Raw genomic sequence first — 12,297 nt, 5'->3', positions numbered from 1 at the left:
TCGAAGGCTTGAAGAGAGGTAGTAGGAATGAAAGGAAGCGAGAAGGGGCATGTTTATAGAAGGGAAGAAGCCGCCCAAATTCAAATTTGAGAGGACGGTTGGGTTGGCTGCTCGAAGGCCAATAAGATATTGACACGTGCCCCCATTAATGGCAGCGTCAGAGTTGAAGAGACAGGAAGGCCAGACGAGGCGTCGACCGAGTGAATCAAGGAGCCGAGCAAGAAAACTAACTCGGTTAACCTCTTGCAAAATCGAAGACCGAGGAAGTGTTACTCTGGTCAGGATAAATAATTCCAGTTACGCTTGCGCGGACGGAATTAAGGGGCAATTGAGAGGGAGATTTATGAGCCAGAAGTGGGCCGAGATAAAAGCCGTGCAAGTTGAAGGCCCAAGGGCGTGTTGGGCCGAGATAGCTTAGGATTTGCCCGGAGTTGGGGCTGCTCGGCCCATGGCCTAACTACTTGCACCGGTGGTGACCGTACAGCTTGAGTTGCTCGGCCATAAGGCATACACCTTTGGCTCGGCAGGAAAGTCTTTGGTTGATCGACGTGACCTTTCTAGAGCTCGACTTCGCCGGAATGCAATCGAGCACAATAGGGACGAAGCTCGGCTATTGCTACACTTGGGCATGAAGTGCAACCTGGATGTCGGCGGTCGTGATGCTGTACCCCGGTTGCTGAGCTCCCAGCAGAGTGGGCTGGCAGTTGAGTTAGGTGATGTACAACAAGATTTGTGCTGACGGATGTACCACGTGTCGAGAGAGCACTGAGGGTAGATTTGGGGCGCAGAAGGTATATAAGCATGTCTGCGTCCCCCATGCTTGAGGCAGAAAAACATTTGGTGAGACAAACACTCAACACCCTCCTCTCTCTCCCTCTCTATCCCTGTGTGTGTGTCTAACTTGATCGTCGGAGGGGTTTTCCGGCCACACACCGCCGAGTAGCTCACCGCCGTTGTGCTCGCAGGTCGATCGGACAGGTAGGAGCTTAGAAGAAATGAGTGCAGGCTTGCCTAAATATTTATTCCCCGTACATATATATATATATATGTATTAAGGGATTAGGCAAAAATATGACAGTGAAAAGTATTGAAATCTCAACTAATGAATTTTATTAGAAGGAAATCCCATGGATGAAAACTGGAGGAATGAAGGATACAATTGTCAATAAACTTGGTTTAGCTAGGTTGCTAGCCCCCTCACATATTCAACTAAGTAAAATTATACAATTAAGAAATTTTGTAATTTTTTTATTCAATAACATTTCATATTCTAATTTTTTTTTTATTCGACACATTAATTTAGTAAATTTTTTTTATCAAATTTTTTAATTTATATAATATATATATATATATATTTTATTAAGCTTAACTATGCACACCACGTCTACTGCGGTAGGAAACTTCCACATGCAGACTTCCAAACACGTCTTTATTAGGCGTCAATAAGAAACCACCCATCAACTACTCTTTTCATATATATAGTACTATATATATATTAGAAAAAATTATTCAGTGCAGTTGACATAAGTTAGGTAATATTTCAAAAAATATAATAATAAAAAATCGATTAATTTTTGTATAAATAAAATAATTGTAAGAAAAATATTTGATGACCTGAATTTATATGATCCTAATAATTCAAATGTGTCAAAACGATATCTTTTTACACCCAAAATAATATAATTTTAAAATATTTAAATTATTCAAACTAAAAAAATTCGAGCCACCTAACACGGATGTAACTGTAATATCCCACAACCTCACTCATCACCACACACATAATCCATAATAATGAAGGCATCCAGAATAGACTATTTAAAAAACATATTGTTAGTTGGGCAATACCACCCTTCCCTTGGGGGTGTCACGAACCCTCAATGATTTTTTTATTATTATTTATTATTATATAAATATTAAAATTTATGATAAAAGTCAACAAATGAACCCATTAAATTATAATTTTGAATCTATACTTTTCAAACCCACTATTTTTTGAACCTTTCAATGAAAAGTTTTTACCTTTTGATTTGTTTTTTTTTTTTAATGATATGTTTACTTTTTGTTTAAATATTTTATATAAAAAAAATATTATTTTGCCTATGTTTGGAAAGTGATTTTAAAAGTTTTTTTAGTTAAAATAGTCACAAAAAACAAAATAGATTTTTTTAATCCAATAAGATAAAATATTACATCCAACCTATAATCATTACATTCTTTTTCTCACAAAAACAATTAAAAAATTCAAAAGTCCTTCCAAAATCAGACTTTTTAGTCCCAATTTAAAATAGTCAAAAAAGTAAAAAAGTCAACCCACTTCCCAAACGAAACCTTGTAGTCTTGTTTTGAGAGATCAATAGATGAATGATTGTTTAGTTATATATATTGAGAATGATGTATTTGATAGGTTGATAATGAACTTATTATGCAACGATTTCAAAATATGAAATCTCGTCGTGGTCAATTGTAAAAACTCATGTATTAATATGTCTTTTGTTTAAAAAAGTAGTTTCAATATATTGACATTTCTTTTGTTTATAATTTGATAATTTAAATTAATTTGTTGATTTTTTATAAATAGGTGACATATATGATTAATGTAATTTTTTTTTGTGTGTGTATATATGTCATTTAAATTTTTGATTGATACCATTGACAGTAATTTTGTAGTCGCAACTGTGTTATAAATAGTTTTACCACATTTTACTTCTTCCAACAAGTTTTTATTTATTTATTTATTTATTTATTTATTTATTTTTTATATGTCAAAGGAAGTATAACAAGCACCAGAACAACACTGTGAAGGAAAAGGCTAAGAAACTCTGCTTGAAGAGTGATGAGGTGTTTTTTAGATATTTTGTTTGGATGAGTAGGTAAAATAAAAGTTAGTATTGAAGCACATAGATGAAAAGATGACTAGGTAAATAAAGAGTGTATGTGTTTTTGTAATTTCAAAATCACAGTTAAACATAAAATAATTATTTTCTACAAAAAAATAATTTTCATAGTGTAAAAAATGTTTTTTTTTTTTTACTATTACCTTTAAAAAATGCTAAAATAACCATATTTTCTTATTATTGTGTTTACTATCTTTTGTATCAATACTACAAGGAAAATTCTCCAGTATACAATACATACGGTATACAATCTTAACACAAAATTACGTAAATTTTTACAAATAAGTAATCTTACAAAAATATATAAGTTAAACAAATTTTTTTATAAATTCACAAAATTACTTAAGTTTTTATGAACTAATGCGAATCTGTGTTTAACTTACGTATTTTTGTGAAATTATTTATGTAAGTTTATAAAAATTTACGTAATTTTGTGTTAAAGTTACATAGAGTGTGTTGCACACCATAACATTTTCCATCACCCCCTAAGCCCTCTTGAACCCGTCCATGATTTAATGGGTTTGAGATTATGGTTTAGGCTCATAAGCTCAGGTTAGATAATTTTTAAAACTTAAAATAGGCCGGGCTTGGAAAGAATGATTCAAGTCTAACCTACCCACAAGCTATATTCTATAGTGTATATATATATATATTTTGATAACTCAGGTATTTTCAATCCTTTAATTTTAAAGGAAGTCGGGACTAATCCTGAGGGATAAGTTGACAGTGAAAAACTGTGTACCATTTTCAAACTGCTGTAAACACTCACCCAGTGAGGAATCGAACCGGAGACGTGCGCCTTACCCACACATCCCAAGCGCACCCTCACCATTGGGGCATCCTGCCCCACCTATTCTACAGTATATTTTGATAAATATACAAATTTATATGTATTTTTCATATTGTTTAATTTCATTTTTTTATAAATATAAATTATGTATTATTGTTTATGTAAGAATTAATTATAAAATTTGAAATATTAGCCTTTAATAGGTTAAAAGCACACCCAATAATTGAATTAATTATAATTTTTTATTTTAAAATACAAAAAAAAAAGTTATATTAAATAATTTCTAGGTCACATGGGTGGTTTCGAATTTTTTATTTTGTTTTTAGACAGATTTAAGAATAAAGTATAAACCCAATACCGAATTGGGTCAAACTTAACAAATGACTCTAAGTGTTGTTACATAGTATGAGTTTCACCCCAATCAGCTCAATTCTAAAAATAAAAGAAAAATTACTCATAAATTTATTTGAAAAAATGTTGTTTCATTTAGTCTTACAAATTTTTCTTTCAAATCAATTAGTTCTGTTTATTTTGGGTATATTGTATTTCCTTGATTTGGAGGATTGGGAGTTTACTTATTGCCCTTATGTGTGATTTCATTTGGATTTTTTTCCTGATGTTCGGTGTGTGTAGATAACGTAGGATTTCACGTTTCTATTTTTTTGTGGGGATTTAGTGGAGTGATTGTAGGTGGATGATGTTACCCATTTTTTGGTATTACCGGTGTGGTGTTCGGTCCCTTTTTTCTTGAAAAAGTTCTGATTTTTTTATTTTGTTCCAATTGCTACTATTGGGTCTTGTTCTTGGTGTGCTCTGCGGTTTTGAGGAGATGAGTTTTATGTGTTATATGATTTTCATTCATCGTGTTTGGGTGATGTTTCATTTTTTGCTGGGGTGTGTCGGTGTCTGCGGGGGTATGTCAGTAAGGCTACGATGTCAATTTATGACTTTTTTTTTTTTTTTCTTGGTGCGATATGGTTGTTGCGTTATGTCATGTGTTGGAGATGTAGTGTTCACAATTGTATCATTTCTGTCATGCGTTCTTGTTCATTTTGCAGGTATGGAGTTTGTAATTTTGCTTGTGTACTTACAAACAGATTAATGTGGATGTCGTTGTTCCTAAAAGGCAGCCCACTTCCCCCGATGTAAAATTGTTCATCTTTCGTACTGGATATCTAAATTATTCATCACACCGTTGTGTCACACTTTTTGTATACTTTTGGATCTAACTTATGCACAAGAATTGCCTCAATCATCAGCCAGAACGATGTCTTCTTCAATTGCCTAATATGTCCATCGCCCAACTCCACCTCAAGGACAATTTTGATCACCCCCACGACATTTGACCAGTACATCAATCTCGACAGGTCCACAATAGGGTTTTTGGAACTACCGATTGTTGTCTTTATTTTTTGGAACGGCAATTGTGTTTGCGTTTTCGTTATTGACGTTTGAATGAATAACTTTGAACGAGGAGTCCTCCCACCAGAACTAGGTTTATATGCCCGCCTTCCATCACAACCTGCCATATTATTCACAAATGCATTTCAATCCATATTTGTACAAAATCGGGACTACAAAATGCACGTACCATTACACCATTCCATACATGTCGTTACACAATTAATTTCGCAACATTAACCAACGTAGCTAATGTCGACAACTGCCAATACATAAAATACATACTAACATGGACGTTAACACTAACCTACGTTCTGTACTACGTACTTAATTTGTAACTCAATTGCAGCCCAACTTACAAACCCAATTAATAAGGAAATGTAGCCTTACCATATCAAAACGACACAAACAAGTACAACAACATAACAACGCATTAATTATCAAGACTTTTAGAACAATAATATTTAACGCATTCGAGTAGACCCACCTTTTTCGCATTAGTACGGCACCACCAGCTCAACAACTGACACCACCATCCCAAACCTCCAACAAATATTGCAACCACATAAATAAGACTACACAACACCAAAACGACACCATCAAAAATAAACCCAAAATAGAAATGAACTTCACGTAACCATAACCTCAATGGAATTTGCAACCCATCACTCATTACGTAATATGAGAACTAAATTACATTACAACAAAGACACTACATTTTCAATTACTACACAAACATAGAGATTTAACAAATACATAACAATTTGCCTCACACCACAACCATAAGCCCACTACAAACAATCACACCTGTCCTACCCTATTATAACATTGACATTAGTTAACATCCAAACGACTCAAACCACTAACTAACACTACTACATCCCAAATACCCATAACAATGTCAAAAAATAGGGGCCATTGAACATGTACAAAACACATGTCACTACAAACATCACTATGACAAATTATCCAACAAAAAGTTATACAACACAATCATTGTTTGGCAATACAAAGTTAAACCAACTTGCCAAATGACATCTATACATACAAAACCCACAATAACACAATGACGACATCACCAAAACCCCAATGTACTTCAAACCCACATTACCATTAACATACAACAACAATACGATGTCAACCTATAACATTACCGGCCTAACATTAAATATAAAAATAGACAACAATGTCGATAACACAATTGGGATATTTATCAAAAAAGGAAAATAAAAACATCGAAACATATACCTAACGCCATTGCCCACTAACACAATTGCCACCAAGGCCGCAATGAGAAGTGTACACATGCCGGTTATACGTCGGTAACATCAACCAAACTACGTAATGATGTAGTTCTCTATATTAATCGTTGTATTGATAGAATTGGAGATTGTATTCCTAGGGTTTGGGGGAAACTAAACGTCAAAATTAGCAACACAAAGATAGGATTTAACGTTGCCAAAATCAAATAAATTATAAACAAAGCAATCTACATCCATTAACATTTAGAATCCATAATGTTTCCATCTTCACCTCTTCCGTTTTGATGGGGATTGAGGGAAACCAGAAAAAGACTATAGTAAGTTTTTTGGTCACAAACGTAGTTTCCACATCACGGAATCCCTAATTTACCTATAACATTTGGGACAACACGCGCTTATTCCATGTACAAAAATGCCATTACTATTAAAATGAGACTTATCAGTGCATAAAATAAAAAATAAAACTAAATGATTCAAAAGTTTTTGATTTGAAATTTATGAGTGTATTAACCAAAAATAAACACTTATAATATTGACACATAAAATAATAAATATAAGACTAATGCTATATAAAATGTGAGAATTAAATGAGAAAAGAAACGTGTGGAGTCCACCGAAACGACCAATGAAAAAAAGAAAGACAAGAGACGGCACCAACTAGTAGAAGTAAAAGCCACCAACCAAGTCTCACAAATTTTATAGAAACGCGTTAAAATTTTTAGGCGGAGATTTTTACATTGCAACTGGCAATAGAACATTGAGCCCCTCTATATATAGCCATTTAATAACGTTTTAGCTTTCATTCATTGCCCTCAATTTCTATATATATACACAATCTCTTCCTCTCCTTTATTCACTCTTTCTCACAAACCCTCCCATTAAACACTTGTCTACCTTCATTATTCTCTCCCAAATCGTCAAACAAACCCAACTTTTCATTTTTGCCCTCTCAAAGCATCAAAGCATGGCTTCTTCAACAAAATTCTCTTTCATCTTATTCTTTGCTTTCTCTCTCTTCCTCCAAGGAACTCTAGGTACACATAATTTATATACAGAATGATATGATATTCTATGATTGTTTCATTTTAAAAATTAAAATGTTTATTTTTGTGATTTGTAGTGATAAAAACATTGACATTATTCTGAATGAGTTTTATGCATGTAAATTGTGTTTGCAAATCATTTCATTTTTAATCATTGGAAACTCTATTTGGTTTGAAATATTTACAAAAACTTGTTTGGCGAAAGAAATGAAGAAAAAAAATATAAAACTCATTTTTATGGTGTTTATTTTTGCTAAACTAATTTCCAATTGTTTTAAAAAATAATTCTGAAAAATAAAATTTTAAAACTCAAATCAAACATAGCTTATTCTTCATGCATTTTTACACAATTTTCAATCATAATGATATGGCAACCACATTTTGAAAATAAAATTGATGGGTATTTTTGTTAAAAACAAGAAGAATTCTGTATAGATTTTCTATATAATTTCTTTCATTGTGTTTATCAATGATCCTCTACTATATATTTATGTATACTTTTGTTTTTATCACCTTATATGAAAATTTTCACGTAAAATTTTCAATTAGAATTATATGACAATGCCATTTTTAATATAATTAGTCACTTCAAGTAGTCCTTTAGGTTGCATTTTGAATACTAAAATCTCCCACATCATTTTTTGTATAATTTTTTTGTTTGATTGTTTTAAACACCTCAATTAAATGTTAATTCAACTTCTTATTTTTTTTCTTTTAGGTGAGGTTATATGTGAGGACTTGCCAACAAATGTGTGTTCATTTTCAATTGCGTCATCTGGGAAGAGATGTTTGCTGGAGAACTATGCTACCAAAGATGGGAAGGTGGAATACCAATGCCGAACATCGGAGGTGGTGGTAGAGAGGATGGCCGAGTACATTGAGACCGACCAATGCGTCAGTGCCTGCGGTGTTGACAGAAGTTCCGTTGGGATTTCTTCTGATTCCTTGCTTGAGCCTCAATTCACTGCCAAGCTTTGCTGCCCAAATTGTTATCAGAATTGCCCCAACATCATCGATCTATACTTCAACTTGGCCGCTGGAGAGGGTAAGCAAAAAAAAATCACTAAAAACAAAAAATTGTTGTAAAAAATTTAGTTGCACAAAAGATTTTCACAATACAAGATGGTGGATTTCGTGTTTGTGGGATCCATATGTGGGTCCCTACCCTCGTGTTTGTTTTGTGAAAATCTTTTTGTATAACTATGACATACGACTAATTTCATGCATTTTTTAAAACAAATTACTCATTATTTGTGTGTGTTTTGAATTTGTTAAGGAAAATGAAAATTAAGAAAATAAAGCTACTTGTACATATTATTATTTTTTTTTTATGTGCAATTAAAAAAGAAGTTAAATACTTTTTCTGAAATGCTTATTCATTTTCTTTTCATTCTTTTAAACTTCAAAAATATAAAGTTTATTTCTTTCACTTTTTTTTTTTTTTTTTTTGAAGGAAAAGAAAAATCAAATGGAAATAGAATTACTTACACATACTATTGTGAAATAGTCGTTGTGTGAAATAACCAAGTCGTTTTTTTTGACAAATCTTCAATTAGTCTGATAACAAATAAAAATTCATAGTTAAAAAAACTTGACTAGGTTAAGGCCAACAACAACGATTTATTGACATGGTCTTAAAGCTTGACCTTGACTTGGTTAATGTCAGGCTAACTACCATAATAAATTAGGATGATTATATATTTATTTTATTTTTTTTAATAAGATCATGAGCTTTTGCTTGATAACCATTTTTTTAGCAATTTTTTTTTTTTCTTTCAAAACATTTTAAACAATTTTGTCAAAAGAATTATTATTATTTTTAAATAGAAAGACCTAAAAAATTTAAAAACGAATCAAAGAAGCTCAGTAAAATTTTGAATCTCCTATTGTGATGCTTGTACATGTTTTGCTTTCCCGAACTTTTGAAAGGCACATTATATTCCCCACACAAACAAAATAAAAAAAAAAAAAAGGAAAAAGAAAAAAAGGACATTATAATTTATATATGTACCTCCCTTGTGACTTTAGTTTTCTTGTACATTAATCAAAGTATTGTTCCTCATGTCTAAAATAACAAATTATTTTGTTTGTCAAGTAAATTACCTTATACTGTGTTTGATTGGAGAATTTAATGAGAGATATGGAAAGGGAAATGAAATATATAGGTGAAATGTAAATAAAATATATCTATATTTCACCTACTTTTACACACTTTTTTCCTTTATCATTCCCCAAATCTCCTAACCGAACACAGTGTTAGTGCACCGATTATTCTCACAACACATGGAATCCATCAATAAATTCCATCTATGGATTTTATTTGTTACGAAATTAACCAATATGCCATGATAATGTCTTTATTGTGCAAAAGATTTTGTTATGTAAAATAGGACACTTAGGACATTGGTTTAAAATTTTTAAGCCAATAAGTCCCAAGTTTTAATCTTTTTGAGGTCAAAATGATATCTATTTCTCTAAAAAATATCACCCAAATCTTACTTATCTGTCTATCTATTCAAATGCCATATATTTATATACATGTCACATATCTATCTAATGTCATTTATCTACCCACCTTATTACCACTAGCTACCGTGTTCATTGCCGACGACCTTTTCTACTAATATTTAGTGACTTTTCCCGGCTTATATTTATGACAAAAAATATTAATCCTTAGACACATTCCATGTATTCCCCCATAAATATAAATTTCTTACCAATAAACCCTTCATAATACCATATCTCTTGATTAAAATGTTATTCTAAATATAAGATCAGAGTGTCTAATATATAATCTTTGTTTAACAATTGCAGGAGTATTTTTGCCAGACCTTTGTGAGAGACAGAGAAGCAGCCCTCACCGAGCCATGTTGGAGCTTTTGAGCTCTGGTGCAGCCCCTGGTCCAGTTACCAGTGCTTCACCAGCATCATCATCTGATTTCACTGCTGAAGCTCCTGCCCCTGCTTTCTTTTAATTTTGCTTCCATATTTGGATTTAAAAAATCATTTTTCCTTTGGAATTAGTATATATTAATTGCATGAGGAATAATTATTTACTAGATTAATTAAAGGGAGAGGAAAAAAAAAATTGGGTTTGTTGATTTGATTTGTATTGGGCTGTGAATAATTTGTCTTCCATATAATTGAGAGATTCTATTTATCATTTTTCTAAGAGTTTTGTTATGCTTAATAGTATGGGATCTATATATATATATTACGTTGTGATGATAAATTTGAACACAATTTTGAAAATAGAAAGGGAATTAGAAAAAAAAAATTATATTTCATTCACTTTTTCTGTTTTCCTCTTCAAATTTCTATGTAAATTTATGATCCAAATACAATCATAATAAATGCATGTGAGATTCGTTATTTTTATGTCTGGTGATAGGAAAATTAAATAAAAATTTTGTAATTTTGTAGAATAATGTTTATATATTTTCATAAACTAAATTATTCCTCTTTGAAAAAAAAAATCCAAGTTTTTAGTTGATTTAATTTTTTTGAGAACTTACTAGTCTCTATTTTCACTGTGAATAAAGATTACTCTTGCAAAAACTCTGGCTAAAACAAGTATAGAAATGACTGAACAATCAATAAATATTTCACTATGGACATCAAAACAATATTAAAGAAGGGTTTTTTTTTTTTTTTCTTTTTTGTTATCATGATAGAATTATTTTGTTTATTATAGTGGACAGGGATTAAAAGTTGAAACCCTAAAATGAGTGGGAGATTCTATTGCACTAAAAAATTATTCAGTGTGTCCAATTTTTGTGTATTCTCTATTAAATTATCTAGGATTATAATTCACTCTTAATACATCCTATGTTTTTTTTTTAGAGATAAAATCACAATTTGTGATATACCCAAATAATAAATAAATCAAAAATTTCAAATTATACCACTTTGAAAAATCTTTCAAAAACCTTCAAACAGATTTCATTACGCGTATTCCTTTCGTTCACAATTGACATGCCAAATGAAATATGATTTAGAATCTGGGTCTCAATTTTCTTTCAATTTTCGTATTGCATTTCAATACCAATGTGTTTAAATGAACCTAAACGAAAAAACAAAAAAAAAAAAATCTAGGTTTTAAATTTTCTTATGGGTTTCAATTGTTTTCCCTTTCAATACCAATAAGGACAAAATAAACCGAAAAAAAAAATCCCTGTTTGTTTATATATCAGATATTTTTTTTTTGGTTGATGCATTGTTCGACATGGGGTAGCCCAAGAAAGCTGGGGAAAAAAAAATACAACAAAAACAAAAGATAATTGTTTTTATTTTTATTTTTATTTTTAAGAACATAAACTTCATATATAAAGCTTCCGGCAAAATATCAAAATTTGCTAACCCTCGATAGGGCAACTTTTGCCGCATCATAGGTTGAACAATGTCACGATTCACTTTTTCAATACAAACGCTATTACCCAAAAAGCAATTTAAAAGGAAAGTGAATTAGGTTTTTATAAAATAAAATTAATAATACTATAATAAAATTAATTATTAGTATAATAAATTATTAACAAGTACAATGATGAATTTTGTAATAAATGATCAAGCAAAATAACAATGAAATATAACTAACATACAAGGTAAATCAAATGATTAACACATCAATATTAGATAGCTATAGCAATAGTATGAAAGTAAAGAGATTAGGAAAGAGGAGACAAACAGATTTATAGTGGTTCGGCTTCAGCCAAGCCTACATCCACTCCTCAAGCTTCACTTGAGATTTTCCACTATCTTCTACCTTCACAGGGGTGTTAGCAACCTCTTTACAAATTGAACAATCCTCCACGGATTTTACACAGACTTCACAAGCCCAAACCCTTGCAAATCTTAGGTGATTCACAATCACTCTCAAGATTTCAAGAACACAATGTTTGTAATACTTT

At 31.4% G+C, this 12,297-nt stretch overlaps 1 protein-coding gene across 1 annotated transcript; it reads left to right on the top strand.

The window, feature by feature from the left end:
• The first annotated feature begins 7,044 nt into the window (after positions 1–7,044).
• Positions 7,045–10,553, top strand: LOC114320548 (PAR1 protein). Its single transcript, XM_028267617.2, has 3 exons — positions 7,045–7,381; positions 8,109–8,435; positions 10,205–10,553. The coding sequence occupies exons 1-3, from the start codon at positions 7,312–7,314 to the stop codon at positions 10,363–10,365; spliced, it is 558 nt and encodes a 185-aa protein (XP_028123418.2). The 5' UTR covers positions 7,045–7,311; the 3' UTR covers positions 10,366–10,553.
• The last annotated feature ends 1,744 nt before the right edge of the window (positions 10,554–12,297 follow it).

This window comes from Camellia sinensis, chromosome 10 (assembly GCF_055761805.1).
Source record: "Camellia sinensis isolate YWXY chromosome 10, ASM5576180v1, whole genome shotgun sequence".
Lineage (NCBI taxonomy): Eukaryota > Viridiplantae > Streptophyta > Magnoliopsida > Ericales > Theaceae > Camellia > Camellia sinensis.
The sequence above is the reverse complement of the archived record's forward strand: the minus strand, read 5'-3'. Positions and strand labels throughout refer to the sequence as shown.